The sequence below is a fragment of the Erigeron canadensis genome, chromosome 9 (assembly GCF_010389155.1).
Source record: "Erigeron canadensis isolate Cc75 chromosome 9, C_canadensis_v1, whole genome shotgun sequence".
Classification (NCBI taxonomy): Eukaryota; Viridiplantae; Streptophyta; class Magnoliopsida; order Asterales; family Asteraceae; genus Erigeron; species Erigeron canadensis.
This window is the reverse complement of record NC_057769.1, coordinates 31,855,911-31,871,610: the sequence shown is the minus strand read 5'-3', so window position 1 is coordinate 31,871,610 and position 15,700 is coordinate 31,855,911. Positions and strand designations below refer to the sequence as shown.

General features: G+C 30.3%; 2 protein-coding genes and 1 non-coding gene across 3 annotated transcripts; 2 read left to right on the top strand and 1 right to left on the bottom strand.

The window, feature by feature from the left end:
- Nucleotides 1-1,194: 1,194 nt before the first annotated feature.
- On the bottom strand, nucleotides 1,195-3,047 carry LOC122581985. Its single transcript, XM_043754322.1, has 4 exons — nucleotides 2,532-3,047; nucleotides 2,186-2,426; nucleotides 1,969-2,046; nucleotides 1,195-1,337 (listed from the first exon to the last, which is right to left on the bottom strand). The coding sequence occupies exons 1-4, from the start codon at nucleotides 2,783-2,785 to the stop codon at nucleotides 1,287-1,289; spliced, it is 624 nt and encodes a 207-aa protein (XP_043610257.1). The 5' UTR covers nucleotides 2,786-3,047; the 3' UTR covers nucleotides 1,195-1,286.
- Nucleotides 3,048-7,302: 4,255 nt separating this feature from the next.
- On the top strand, nucleotides 7,303-7,729 carry LOC122582381 (arabinogalactan protein 12-like). Its single transcript, XM_043754765.1, has one exon. It carries the CDS (start codon nucleotides 7,404-7,406, stop codon nucleotides 7,587-7,589), a length of 186 nt encoding a protein of 61 aa, XP_043610700.1. The 5' UTR covers nucleotides 7,303-7,403; the 3' UTR covers nucleotides 7,590-7,729.
- Nucleotides 7,730-10,620: 2,891 nt separating this feature from the next.
- On the top strand, nucleotides 10,621-10,751 carry LOC122584094. Its single transcript, XR_006321444.1, has one exon. It is a non-coding gene; the product is annotated as a small nucleolar RNA snoR138 (small nucleolar RNA).
- The last annotated feature ends 4,949 nt before the right edge of the window (nucleotides 10,752-15,700 follow it).

Genomic DNA, 15,700 nt, shown 5'->3' with positions numbered 1-15,700 from the left:
AGTCACCAAAGATTTATCATGTGTAAATATCTTTAGGGTTTAAGAAACCATTCATATTACATCATTTTTAACTCACTATAGTTGGATAAAATAGCTTTGTTAGTAGATGCCAACTACATATTATACGCCAACGCATCCAGTATTTTCTCATGCCAGCAATGTTAATGTCAAACGACTGGCAAGTAACAAAACAAGTTCTACATACGTATTTGTTCCACACTTCCATCTTTAAAAGTGATGTCACTTGTATATCTTGTTTCCCAAGCTTCACAACTTTGTCATATATAAAGTATTTATAAAACTAAGAAAAAAAGAAAAAGAAAACTAAGACAAATGCCTGATGGTCCCGATTGATGTGATTGGGATGATAATAGCAACGATAGTGTGGTGATAGAGTACCGGTGGTGGTGTCGGTTGCAGCAAATAATATATGTTATTGATATAAAGATAATTGATTTAAAAGGAACAACGCATTCAATCGAGAGATAAACGTTGTTATTTAATTCGCTAAGGATATTTTCCATAGAGCAAACTTGTTAATGATGTGTTGATTGTACAAGGGTATTTTCAACATTTCAAAATTTGAGTGGTTAAACTCTAAAGTTGAATCAACTTTAGAGATGAAGTTGAAGAATTTTTTAGATTGAAATCAACAACAGAAATTCAAAAATCAAGTTTGTATCTATTAATGAACGAACACAAACTAACAAACATAAACAAACCGATTCTATTAATGAACGAACATGTTTTGATAAAGCCACATCTTAATTAAAAACTATGTCATAAGTTAAAATATAAATAATACTTCCTTAAAACCATGTCATCAATTGAACAAAGAACAAGAGTATTTTCCTTATAAGCAATGTTTTTAACTGAAGAAAAAACGAGTGTTTCACTTAATTAATAGAAAGACTCCAACAATCATTCAAGCTCAAATGGTTGTGTTGACAAGTTCAAAAATCAAAACTACAAGTGGTAATGTTCTCGAGTTGAAATGGTCATGTGTCCAACTTCAAGCATGTGTTGAAAAATATATAGCAACTCCAAGGTTTTACACAGGTAGATGTTTCAATTAGATTCAAGGTAACTTCAAAAATCAATATTTTTTAGTTTTTGTTGTATTTGTTTCAAACTTCTAATTACTAGTTTGACACAATGAGAAGGGTTATTTGACGGTTTGACCCACCTACCTTGTAAACAAAAAAGTTCCATTTTCATTAAAATTGAGAAATGAAATAGATGATTTACAAAATTTAAATAAACAAAAAAGATGGGGTATACATTCATCATTCTGAATCACTCTCCATGCTTCCCATGGCCTTTAATCCTGCTGGTCTCTACAAAACAACAAAAAAACAAAACATGTTTTTAACTAGTAATATATTCAACATTTTCACCATGTACAATATGTCAATATGTATAAATAAGTTACACAACTACCAATTGTATTGCTTGTTAAGTGTTAACATTAGAAACCAACCCATATGTAGCCAAAAACAATTTGTAAAAAATTATCTATATAAAGTGCAAACATACACTTTAAAGTTTAAAAATCACAAGTTACATGTCATTAAATTGAAACATGATTCAATAACAATGACCCCTAAAATTCTACCATTATACTATACTTGTCACATAAAACAGAATTGGTGAAAAGGTACAACTCTTAAGAAAATGTTACAAGTCATTCAAGGATGTTCTCTTAACCCATAAAAAATGTACAGTACATTTTTTAAAGCAGAACTTACAAGTTATCAAACCATGACCCAAAGATCTAACACCAAAAACCAATTGCCTCCACACACAAAAAATAATAATTAACCTTAAGACCCAAAAGGCCAAAAATGAAACAAAAACATTTTTATTTATTTATTTTTTTTTGCATTTATACGTTTGTGACCAAAAAATAAAGTACAACTATTAAAACACATGTTACAAGTCAACTAAGCATAAAATTAACAAACATACCTTTTTTGTACTCTTCTTTTCTACAACTTCATATCTATCTTGACATATATCAGTCAACCATCCTCCTGGACACACCAACTAAGAAGGAAAACACATAGTCAAGGTGTGTTTAGTATGTGTTTTAATTTAATTAAAAGTAAAAAATATATATATATATATTTTTAATTAATATAGATGTAAATAAATACAAATATAAAAAGTATATATATATACTTACAAGTAAACTTCTTTGAATAAGTTTAGGTCTTTTCTTAGGTCTATGTGCAGGCTTACATCCTTTCATTGCCATGAAATCCTCTTCTTTTTCTTTATTTGTTAATCCAATGTTTAACTTTGGCCATACATATTTGACTTTTTGACTTCCACTACATCCGCCGCCGATATTGACCGCCGGTTTCTCCACCACCTCCTTTTCCGGCGACAATTTCCGGCTTGTCTCCGATCTCACATCAGAATTCCTATATACCAAAATCATCAAACAAAAACAAAAATATTTGATAAGTTTAATAAAATATTAGTATTTTAATGTAGTTGGTTTTTTTTGCTCAAAAAAGATGGCATACCTTGTAAGACGAGTAGAATGTTTACTATTGTTGTTGTTAGTAAGATTGTTGTTGGTCTGGTTGTCGGAAGGAAAGGCGGCGAACCGGGAGTTGATTCTCCGGCGAATTCTACGGCGGTCGGAGACGGAGAAAGGTGGATCGGACACTGGGTCATCTGGATCTTTGGTCCGTGCACATCTAAGTCTTTTTTTATTTCCCCATTTTAGAAATAAATCATCAGTTGGTGATTCACTTTGTTGTTGCAATTTATCCATTTAGCTTATGAAAATATATCTATTTTTAGTAAGAAATTCATCAACCAACAAATGAAATTGTGTTAAAGAAGCTCAAAATTGTAGTAATGAACTTTTTTTGAAGGGTATAAAAATGATGAAGATTTAGATCTGATTTGTGTGATTATGAAAAATGAAGTAGTGAAGTTTAAGAGAATTGATATAGGAAGATGTAAATGGGAATTAAATTTACTTTTATTAAAAAAAATAAAAATTTCTTTTTGTTGTGAGTAGAGTGTGTGAAGAAGAAAAAGAAATTGAAGAGAGAATGGTGATGTTTTTATGAGTTTATATATATATAGGTTTAAGATAAGTTGTAATGAAATTTGACCCTTGGATTGTTGATCAACGGTGGATGATGGTTTGCCATGGGAAATAAAAAGGATATTCTTTCTTTATATCTATTTATTTATTTATTATCGGGTGTTACTTTGGATTTTTCGTTTTATGGACAAAAAAAAGTCATTAGCCATTGTTGCGAGCCAAAAAACGGTACAAAATACTAACCATGAATGACGAAGCATATATTATAGCTCGCAAATCACAACTACTTAACTATGAAACCGTTTATTGAAAGGCATGTCATACAAACTATAACCTCTAGGTGCAAATACACCTCATATACTAGTGATTTAGAGCGTGTTTAATTCATAAAATCTGATAAAATTAAAATTGAATTTCATTTCGTGGTATATTTGGTTATCAAAAGATGATAAAATTTCATTCTATTGGAATGTAAACATTCCATCAAATGATAAAATCTACATTCCCTAGGGTTATTAGATGGAATTTGATTCCTAATTTTAAGAAAACAAAAAATATTTCATTAAATTCCATTCATTCGGAATCGAATTCTGTTGACAGATTTCAATCCTTCTAAAAACATTATGTGAAACAAACGTGCCCTAATACCTTAGTAGACTTCTAATAGACTAATATGTTTGCATGTTATCGACCGAATCCATTGCATTATAACAATTAGTAGCAAAGCTATGATTGTAACCCGAATATGGATGGCAAACCTTTAACCCTCGACTCACGAATGTAATGGCTCACCTTGAGCGAATGGCTCAATTGGGTCATTTTGATCTTGAAAACTTTATATTAAAAACCTTTTTGGTGTTTCTAATGAGGTAGACCATGTTTCGTGTGATTAGATCTCCTAATATGGGCGTGGATGAAGTAAATAAAACTGGGTTGTTCCAAGTAACCGGCACATTTGTGATATTTAAAGAGGTTGGATGGGTGATCGTTAGAGATAGAGATGACAATAGATATCGGATTCTTTAGATATCTGTCTCACCTAATCTCTTCTCGATGGTTTCATCCATGCATTGTATATTTATCCACCAAACTAGACATTTACACACATATTAAACTTATATACTTATTAAGTATTTATGATAAAAATGAAATTTTAAGTTAATTTATGATATTAAAATCAAATAATCATTTTTTCATAAAATGTAGATGATCTTAACACACATAACTACTATTATTGGTTATATTGGATGTTGTTTAAATTTCATTTAATGCAATGGATATTCATGTATACCAATAAGGAGTTCACCTAGTAATAAGGTAAGCATTCCATGACCTTAAAATACTAAGTTTGATCCCCTGACACAAAAACAATTTTTTTTAAGATACATGTTACTAATTAAATATTGATCCTGACATAAATCGTCTTTGACAAACCACGACCTAAATGAACCTTGTAACTGTAGTTCCCACATAAGAAAAGATAGATGATCATTATTTCAACGATGCTAAGCATTGGTTAAATTTATTTAAAATAAATATAGAAAAAGCAAAACTATCCTAGTAGAATTGTAGAAGTTCTTATACAGTAGCTTATTGGACTTGTTTCATCGATAAAGTTAGAAGGTTCAACACTTAAATGGGCTTTTATAAATTGGTTTTTTAGTCCTGGTCATATTTCGATAACTTACATTTGGGCTTCCTAGTATAGAAGTCCAATAAATCTTGTTCAATACTTAAATGTCTCTTAGTGGCACATAAAAGAGTGTAATCGGAGTCAATGATCCAAAAATGAGTAAAGAAGGTTAAGAAGCATTCAAGTTTCATCCACAAAGCGTATGTGTAATCTCCGGCTTTGTTTTTTTGAGAAGTTTTAGGAGTTAGAGCCACATGGTGGGCTTAGACTTGCTAGAGCTGTCTGTGTTCACGGATGTATGAGGTCGTCTTTCGCTATTGAGTTATCCCGAATAACCATACTTTATTTATTGGTAGTTGAAAAGAACTAAAAAATGCAATTAGTGTATCAATACTCTTTTTGAAAAAATAAAAAAATATCAATGTTATTCTTAAAAATTGTATTTTTTATTTTTTCAAAAAAAATATTGATACATTAGTTGCACCCTTATGAGCGTTTTTAGGATACAAGTGATACAATCTCTTTTTTGAAATACCTTTGAAGAGTAGTATTGTTATCCTCCTTATATATTTATGATAGATGATAAATTTGTTACTAATAATAATGAGCTTTATGCTAATGAACTGTTCGCGAAAGTCCTGTTTGTTTAAAGCAATGCCCCTTGGTGCGGCTTACGAAAAAGTCTTCGCCATTACGCATGTTGAACAAAATACGAAATTCACAAGTTCGATTTTAAGCTTGCTCAACTTGGAATTCCTAATTTATAACTCTAGACTCAATTCATGAATTTTGAATCTTGACCTTTGATTTCAATCCAAAGGTCAAGATGTTTCTAACTTTACCAATAAAGTTGAGGATCTCAATCCATTTTTTTTCCATATATATATAGAGGTTATACAACCCACACATATTTACCGACGGCCTTCATCGCTAAATATAACATACAGAGTATTATTACATAATTCGATCATTGTCATCAAAGTTGAGAAAAAGCTATGGCATGTGGGAGCCATCCACATTCCGACATAAGTTTCTCATCCTTGCTTAAGTAAGTGGGGAATGATTAATCCTCCTAATTCATTAGTCTAAAAATCCTCTTAATTTATTGGATAGTGACATGTGGAAATTCAAGGAGAAGATTAAAAAAGAGATTAAGTGGAATACACTTGTCTATATAAATCTGTATATATTTGGTAATACATCATAAATTTATATTTTTACATTCTAGCTTGAAAACAATATTTTGGATCTTTTCTTGATCTCAATGATGGCAATTTCAAAGTATAATAGCTGTCGTATGAGTAATATCTTTAAAATACAAGCACCATTGATATCTTGCTGTGATTTATATATCTATACCAAACCCCCACAAACTACAATGAGCTAATGAGATTAGGCTAGAGGATGTTCAACCCCTCAAAGTAATACAACTTCTTTTTTTTTTTTTTTTGAAGTTTTCTTTTTGAAGGTAAATCAACATTATCGGTTTCTCTCAATTAACCAAGCAACTGACAACCCTTAATGTCAAATCTTAATTCCGTAACTAAGTCCATCCTACAAGTACTTCCCAAAAACTTTTAAAAAGATAACCATGTTGAAAGGGCTACTTTATGTTCAAATGAGTTGTCATGCCTATGTTTTGATATAGTTTTGATGTTTGTTAAATAGTTCATAAAGTTCTATCGAAAACAAGTAGAAGGCAATAAATTAAAGAAAAAGATAACTATGAATAATCCTATATCAATATCAAGAGTAGTACAACTTTGTGTTTATCTCTACGTCCTTACCATTTACAGTATAACTTTCTATATGTTTTGCACTTAATCTTTTATACATAAAGAATCACCTAAGTAAATGATGTACGCATCTCATGATGTTATGCGTATCAAATAGAGAAATCAGAGATCGGTATTAATCAAAGAATATACGAACAATACAATTTGATGTCAACAACAACCATAGTACACAATTATACCAAAATCAAGATTTGGAAACTCTCATATACGAGTCAAAGTTATTTATAAGTTTTATTTTTTAAATTTGATTTATGATCGAATTTATTTTCTTTAAAAAAACAATATCCATCATTTTGAAATCGACTATACGAATACAATTCTAGTAAAATTCATGATGATGATGACCATTATCAACACTTTCACTGTGGTTTAATAACATATAATTTTTCTAAAAGGCTGCTAGTGTCAACCTTTAAATTAAAATGATTTTGGGATGTGAATTGGGATCTACTCTACTTACATCGATGATAATAACAAAACAGATTTTCTGTTTACCACAAATCTTCCACCGAATTAAGTTTTCTATAGAAACCACAAAATTATTTATGTTTCTTGTTTTTTCCAAATACAATCGAAAATAAGAAAGAATGCCATAGTTTGAAACCACATATGACAGACAAAAATGGAACCCACTAAAACGGCAATCCAATCGTTGGCCACAGCTGTTTTAACAACCCCACAATTTTACATATCACACACACCTGTCTTAACAACATTCGGGCAGTTCGGTCAGCCCATTTCTATAGACAAAAAAAATAAAATAAAATCTCCTTTCACCACGCCTATATTAATCCCTTAACTTCCACAACTTATTTCACAACTCAAAACTATCAAAACAAATTCTATTCTTTTCACTCCCTTTTGATATTCAATTTTCATATCCAAATTCCATATATTGCTAACACAAATGGCATCAATTAACATGAAACTATTCGCGGCAGTCCTAGTTATGTTGATGACAATATCTACTATTAGCAATGTAGCTGCTCAAGAAGCCCCGGCTCCGGCCCCTGGTCCTACTTCAGACGCTAGCGTTTTTGTTCCAACGGCTGTTGCATCTCTCGTTGCGCTATCTTTTGGATTCTTATTTTAAACCGATATGACGAGAAATTAATATGTTTTGTTTTGTTTTGTGACGAGTTGAGTTGATATGTTATGCAAGTGACCGTGCTTTGCCTATGTATCATATTGTTTCTATTTTATTTTTCTATGTGAAATCATTCTTTATGAGAATCGGCACGTAATTGTTTGATAATATTCTTTATATATACACGCATAATTAAAATTGATTGTGATATCAAAACTTTGTTTAGCCATCCACAAATATATATGTGTTAAATAGTTGTACTTTGCAATATCATGTATACATTTTTTTGTGTGGAAGATGGTAAAATGTGTGGATATATCACCACCCTATTTATGAGTGAGGATTGACTAGTTAAGTTAAAAAAAAATCTTAACCCTTCAATTAAAATCAAAGGTCAAGATTAAATTATTAATTTTAAACTTTAACGTTTGATTTTCATCCAATGGTTAGAGATTTTTTAACTTGACCCCTCAAGTTAATTTCAATTTGAAGGAATTTTCACCCGATGTATATATATATACTCTCTTTCTACGTGTTGTTAATCATGTTTGACTTTAGCGAATGTTATTTGTTACATCAATACTTGATGATTCTTATGAATTACGAATATTAGCATAAATAAAGGCACAAGATTAGATAAGAACAAATAACATTTCTCATAACTACTTTACAAACTACAAAGTGATTAAATTTTGATGTATGTGTGGTTTACATTGTGAATTTTATGATATTTTTGACGTGTATTTCTCGAATCATATAATCATAGTGGGAGACTGGGAGATATTTTGGTCTGTGATCACATGGTATTTTCTGTAAATATTTTATGATGTGTAGCTGGAAAGGGGCCGTATATGTGATCCATATTATTGTTTACTCCATTATTTATGCTAGTGAAAGGAGAAAAAACACGTATCCTTTAAAAAAAAAATTGAAGGTTGAAATGTACACAAATCCGTTCACAAAACTACTTGTGGAGAGTATCATATGAACATGTGATGTTTACAATTTTTCTATATGTCAAAAGATTTTGTATATATGTGATGCATACAATTTTGCCGTAATGGTTCTGGTTGTGTCGTCCCACTATTCTCAATCTCATCGTTGCAATTAGTATATTTCTGGCGAAAAAAATCAACGAGTTAACCTTCCATCTATCTTGAGGCAGTGGTAATTTAGATCCAATTTTGAGATAGATGTTTATGATGATCCCTATCTGAGACTAGTTTTAGAAATAATCCGTAATTTGGCGGTGTAAAATCAAGGATGGTCACTTTTGCATCCTTTAATAAATAGCACCTATGTTGAATTATCCGTAACTTGTTACAAACATATCCGAGCCTCGTTTTTTTTTTTTTTTTTTTTTTTATAAATTATGTTTGTTAATGCATATGTTTGATATATTTTTGTGTTAATTAATTATTAAAAAAATGACGAGGTATTGTTAATAATGATATACTCGTACTAATTTGGAAATCAGTTTGAAATTGTTGAACTAGCGTTGAAGTGATCAATATGATGAGTCGTGGCGTATGTTTTGAAAGAGTCTTAAAAGTTCAAACAATTAACTAATTTGCAAATGAACCATATCACTAAAACCATTTGCAAGGATGGGTGAAATGAGTTTGGTGAAATGAGTTTGGTGAAATAATTAAGTTTGATGAAGATTGTTAAGTATCATAGGTGAAAGCTTAGTAAATGAACCATATCACCTAGGTGAATAAGAAAATAGCGGGTCCAAATCCTATTGTTTTATTATGTATTTTATTTTGGTTGGGTATATATGTGAGCATTGTAGGGTATAGTCGGGTATTAAACTTGCAGGTGAAAACGTTATGAAGAAAAAAAGGATATGATGGTGATAAAAAGGTGAAATGTACATGACTAAATTATGTATGTGAAAAAAATTAATGGTTACGAATGGTCTTAGAGTATCAAAAAAATCAGCTTGTTAATGCTTGGTGTGTCATGCTCCGCCTTTCGTTGTATTCAATGTTAAATATCGTTTGGAGTTTCACGAATTGTCGAGAAAAAACCTAAACGAGAATCTGGAACTTAAAGGTATCATTATGATTTACTGTCAGTGTATCTAGAAGTCAAAGGACTAGAAAAAGTTTGACAATCCTGATCTGGTTTTTTTAGAACGAGTTAATATTTAAATTCGAGATATCACAATAATATCCAATTCGACAATATACCGAGCTTGAACAATGCATGTCTGGGATGAAACTTATGATTTTCATAAACCTCAAAAATAATCCATTATTATAAAATGTTTAGGAAATGAGATTCGAACAATTATTTCAAGGTCAAAATTTTTACCAATGTAAATGTTAATAAGATTATTTAAAACATCATGACTCTGGGTTTCTTTGGTATGAAAATAAAATAAAGAATTATTGTAATTTTATTTGATGTACGTTCCCGTGTTAAATAAAATTATACATTTAACGGTTTAACGCTGTATTAAAATTAGCGATGGGCTTCTTTCTTTTGGGTCTTGAAGAGCCCATAAACCGCCATTCAAACCCTAAATTATTTGGCAGCCTCCTTAAAAGTTAAATCTCCATCATCACTTTCCCCTACAAGCTGCTATTATTTCTTTATCTCCTTTCAAGTCTCAAAAAAATCAGAGCTCTTTTCTTTCACAATCTCAACAAGTTTATGCTCTGATTTCATAATAACCTTATTATTTTAACAAATTCATAATAACCTTATTATTATTCTCAAATCAAATAATTGAACGCCTTAAAGAGTAGCCATATGAACGCTTTTACAGGATTTCATATGTGCTTAGTTAAAAGGCTGATATTAAATCTGTTTTTATTATTTTTACATATTTATAAAAAGTTTTTTTTTTTTTATCTTTTTTTTATCTTAATTGATAAAAGAAGACTTTTTAAAACTTGTATCTAAAAAAAAAGCTACCTAGACATTTTGAGAAGATTATCTGCTTTACCATCGGTTTTCTTTCAAACAGTCTAGGACATACATACACACATGTTTATTTATAATTTTTTATGTTTGTTTTTTTAAAACATTTGCCCTCGAATAACCGAATGTTTGAGATTGATCTCTGTTTGGTTCAGACAGGGGCATATAGCCAATGGTTTCAAACTTATTATAATCAGATTGTTTGTAATTATAAATCTGAATTTAGTTTGAAGTTAAGGGAACTTTTTTGAATTTATATTCAGCTGGTTTCCTCAACCTACATTCGTTAAACTGTCTTACTTAATAATTATTATATAGTGTACATATATGGCGAATTCTATTAAATTTTTTCCGGTATATAAATGGCTTTGTCAACAAACATATGTATAGTAAAATAGGGTTTAGTGGTTAATAATAACATAATATTAAAGTTACAAGGAATGTATGAGGACTGAAAGGTTTACCTAACTTTGTTCAAATTAATGAGAGTTCAAATTGTTTTGGACTTTGGTTGGAAATTACGAATTTACGGTGTATCTAGATACCGGAGCTGGTTTTCTTCATTACCTTTTTTAACTTTTAACAAATCTTAAAGGTTAATTAAATGGGAAAAGTGAGTATGAGGTTGTTATGCACCTAACTTGGGTGAAAAACCCTTACATACTAATATTTTAATATTTTAAATAAATACATTGTTTTCATGATTTTTATCTTTTAAAAAAAAGTATATGAGGGGTTTTTCACTTAACTTAGGTGTCTAACAGCCTCATATTCCCTTCCCCCTAATTAAATTAGAAGATGACAAAGAGGCAATTCCTGCTTTTACTCTCGTATCACAAGAAAGATTTTTAAAATTGTTATGCTATTTAATCGTATTGAAGTAGGTATTATTTTCCCATTAAATTAATTTTCTCTTTTAATAATTAAACATTACTCTGATATTCATATATACTCATACTAGGTCTTTTATCCGCGCGATGCGCGGTTGTTTAAAAATGTTGATTGAAGTGTTGACCTAGATGAATGCTAAACAACCATGCAAACTCTTTTGATGTAATATCATAAAACTATATGTTTATATACTTTAAGAGATGCTATGATAGTATTACATATATTTGTAACGATAATTAGGAACCCTTCATTCATTACATCATACATGTCAAAACAATTATATGAAAACAACAAAATGTTGAAATGTTTGTTGGATGAGAGACTTTTACAAATTAGTATCAATTTCAAGAAAGATAATTATCAATTCATTAACCTCAACTAAACCTAAGATATTAATGGAGTCGATGGTACATGTCTTGGGTTACATCATGTCAGCATCTCTTTGTGTTCTAAAAAGACCATCTGTTTACAAAAACATATATAAAATAAATAAATTCTCAAGCTAAAAAGAAGAATAATAGGTCTATTATTGTATTCTTCTTCTCGTTGCTACTCTTAAACTGAAACACCTTTAAAAGCATTATATGTGGTTTTGGATTGTAACAATTAGTTTTAAACTCCCGTTTGCATTAGTGACGTTTTAGTAGCTACTGCACGTGTGTGTTATGTTGGGCAAAGACTTTATGTGTCACGTTTGTCTACCGTAGTTGTCCGTTTGGTTAAGCGTGGGTTCACTTTTGCTTCGGCTTTGCATGTTTATAACCACTGTTGTGCATTAACACATCTAACTAACCTTATGTGTTTCAAGAGTCATTAAAACTAACTGAATTGGTAGCAACAAATATGGATAAAAGTCCACAACAACCATCAAGAAGGTCACTGTACAAAAAAGATTATGGAGTAAAACATAGAACATAATACATTTACAACAAAAAAGGCAAAAGCATCATCATCGCGGATTGTGAGAGCATGCCTCAAGAGCAAAAAAGCCATCAACTGCCCAACAATGATGCAAAGCACGTGAAATTCTTGAATATGCCAATTATTGTTAGTGCCAATGCCATACATATAACCATCAAATGAAAATTGTTATTACAATCTTACAATGAGAACAGTTGAGCAACGAAATGAAGTCCCATTGGCACTGATGTCCTCATATTCAACATGCAAAAGAGTCTCTTTGACAGCAACCATAGTTAAAATTGGGGGATCATTCGGGTCTACAGGAGTTCTATTAAGTGTCCAACTTTATAGTTGACTATATAACAAAATAAATAGTTTGGTATCCTCGAGGTCTTCTACAAAAATCAACAAAATAGAAAATTGATTCAGTTGTAAGATAGCACTATAACTAAAAACAAAAGGGATTATAATTAATACCTTATCAAAGATTAAACAACCTTCAGTTTTCAAAGTCTACCTTTTTTATTCAATGACATCTGAATCATACTCCTAATAACAGAGTATTGATGTGTAAACTCAATGAACTCAATGCGTTATTCGAAAGGAAAAGGAAAATGCATAGGTAGACTGCAATTCTCACCTCCTATTCAAGTTTAAAGAGATGGCGACTGAATTCACTAAGCTATTGTACCATAAACCAAACAACACATTTTCCTTAATCAATCTTGTATTCACTAAAAAGTTCACTACTTATAGTTTTGATTAATATCTAAACCATTATATCATTAAAAGACTTAAATTTACATATCATTAAAAGACTGAAATTTACATATCTTAAATCAACATGTAGAACTTTTCGAGTGCGAATCCTACTGTACTTAGTAACAATAAATAATAATATCTTGAATTCTAACAATCACAAGCAAATATAGTAATGGTTCCGCAGATATGACAACAAACAAAATAAAAGCAAGAAACAGGAGAATTCTTCTAACCCGGGGTACACCATAAGCATCATCGTAACCATTTTGGCAACCGGATAACGGACAAAAGCTTCTTTCTTATTATGCCCAGGAAAGCGAGCATAAGGCCCAAGTGCAGCTGCTATATTAGTGAGTAAAAATAAATGTCGTTACAAAATACTGTCAGAAATAAGATAATTCAACAGAAGGAAGCAAAATGCAGAAAAGGAGCAAATACACTTAGAGTATATGAGTATATCTAATCATACACCTTATGCAATGTGGAGTGAGGTCGTTACTCGTTATCACTTGTTGCATGAAATTTAATGTCATGACGTACTCTAAAACTCAAATAAGTTAAAAATATCCAAAGCACACAGATACTTAACAACTGAATTAATTAGTTAGTAAAAGATAAATTTGTCACACCAACCACATACCTTAGGCGCCATCCAACGGTCTCCAATAGTCCAATGGTAAGTAACAGTCTTCACCATCATCATCTCTGTAACAGTTTCTTCCCTTGTAAGACCAAAATCTGCAAGCTTCACTTCTGATTTGTAGTGAGCAATAAGCAATAAGTTATCTGCATCAATATTTCAGATATTTTTACAAAATACTCATAGATAGATGAACCCAATCATTCAAAATATAAAGAATCAAAATTTTATCCTTTACTAAATAATTGAAACTGAAAATATTAACGATTGAAAACGGAACAAAGACATATATACCCGTCATTAAATGTCTGAGTATCAATGTATCATCATAAAAAAAATCCAAAAATCAAGCTAAAAAAGTTAAAAAAACAACTATGAAAAAATCCTACAAATTCCAATTGAATAACTGTTGTTGTTATACAATCAAAGAAAAGTATTAATTGAACAATTGTTGCTATGAAGATGAGAAAAGTAATAATTGAATTGAAAGATATTTAACAGGGACTAAGAGAAATAAGATTTGATATAACATTTATTTACCTTATTGTGTATTTGTGTGTGTCGATAGAAAAACAAAAAGAACCTAGGGTTTGGTTTAACACCGATACGGGGATAACCGAAGGGAGGAATATGATATGGTTTAGGAACCGGGTTAGGTCCGCGCATTTTAAAGTTTTTTTCTAATTTTATAATTCAAATTAATTAGGAGGATGACACATATGATTAGATATGATGTGGCACAGCTAGAGGCTAGCTCTAAATTAATGATGCTTTAAAATCATTGGGTTAACTACTGTTTTAATAATTATATAGATATATTTAAACTAGTCTATTTTTTATCATAAAGAAATCTAAATTGTGATTAAAGTAACCGATGATTGAAGTTAAATTATAATAAACAGTAATGATAAATATAATATATGTTTAGTTAGATTTGAATATACTTTAAATTTTTACAATCACATTAAATTTGGAACTTGTAAGCATGGTGGATGACGATAAGTTATAATGTATTCTTTAATTTATAAGCCAAGAGTTAAAGTTTAGTTTAAGGAATTTGAATATATATATACAATTAGAAAAGCTAATTTAATAAAATAAATAAAGTAAAATGACACATGTCGATCAAGGATTACGCCACGTGTCGTTTAAAGAACATCTTAATCTTGTTTTAGTTTATTGGTAGATTATAAACGTTCTATTTTTTTAAAATAATCGAAAAATTGTACGGATAATAACGAATCGTGTTTCAAGTATCTTTACCTAATAAGTTTGTAAAATAAGGAAGTTTGGTGTTATGGACACCGGATTTTGAAAAAACATCAAACGCCGGTAGTAGGATGGTCGCTCTTTTCTTATGTGGCTGCCTAAAGGTGAACACTGACGGTCAAAATATTGATTTTCTTTCTTTAAAAAATAGTATATGTTTTTCCATATAAAGTAAAGCTGTAAATATCTATGACTAACAAAGATATATACTATGGCTTTAAAGAGAAAACTAAGATCGATGTTTTGATTACCAGTGTTCACTTTTAAGCAGCCACGTAAGGAAATAGTGGCCTTTCCATTGCCGACCTTTGATATTTTTTTCAAAAATCGATGTTCGTGACACCGTATTTCCTTATTCTATAAAATTATTTGGTAGAGATACTTAAAACACCATTAGCCTCAAAATAAGCATCATTCATGTAGTGTTTTTAAAATATCTTTTTCTTTTTGTTTACTATTTTAAAAATCTACACTTGACATACATATACTATCTATTTAAAATATCTATAATACCTTTAATAATTTAATTTACATCATATAGTCTTAAATGGTAAACAATTACATTCTTTTACATCAAAGGCCACACCGCTACCGTCACTGCAACATGTCACCTATCACACTCACTACCGTTGTTGCCACTACACATCACATTGCATAGACACATGACTAGTATATATATAGCAACTTGTCTATTATGTTATTTTTGCCAATTGTTCCTTAA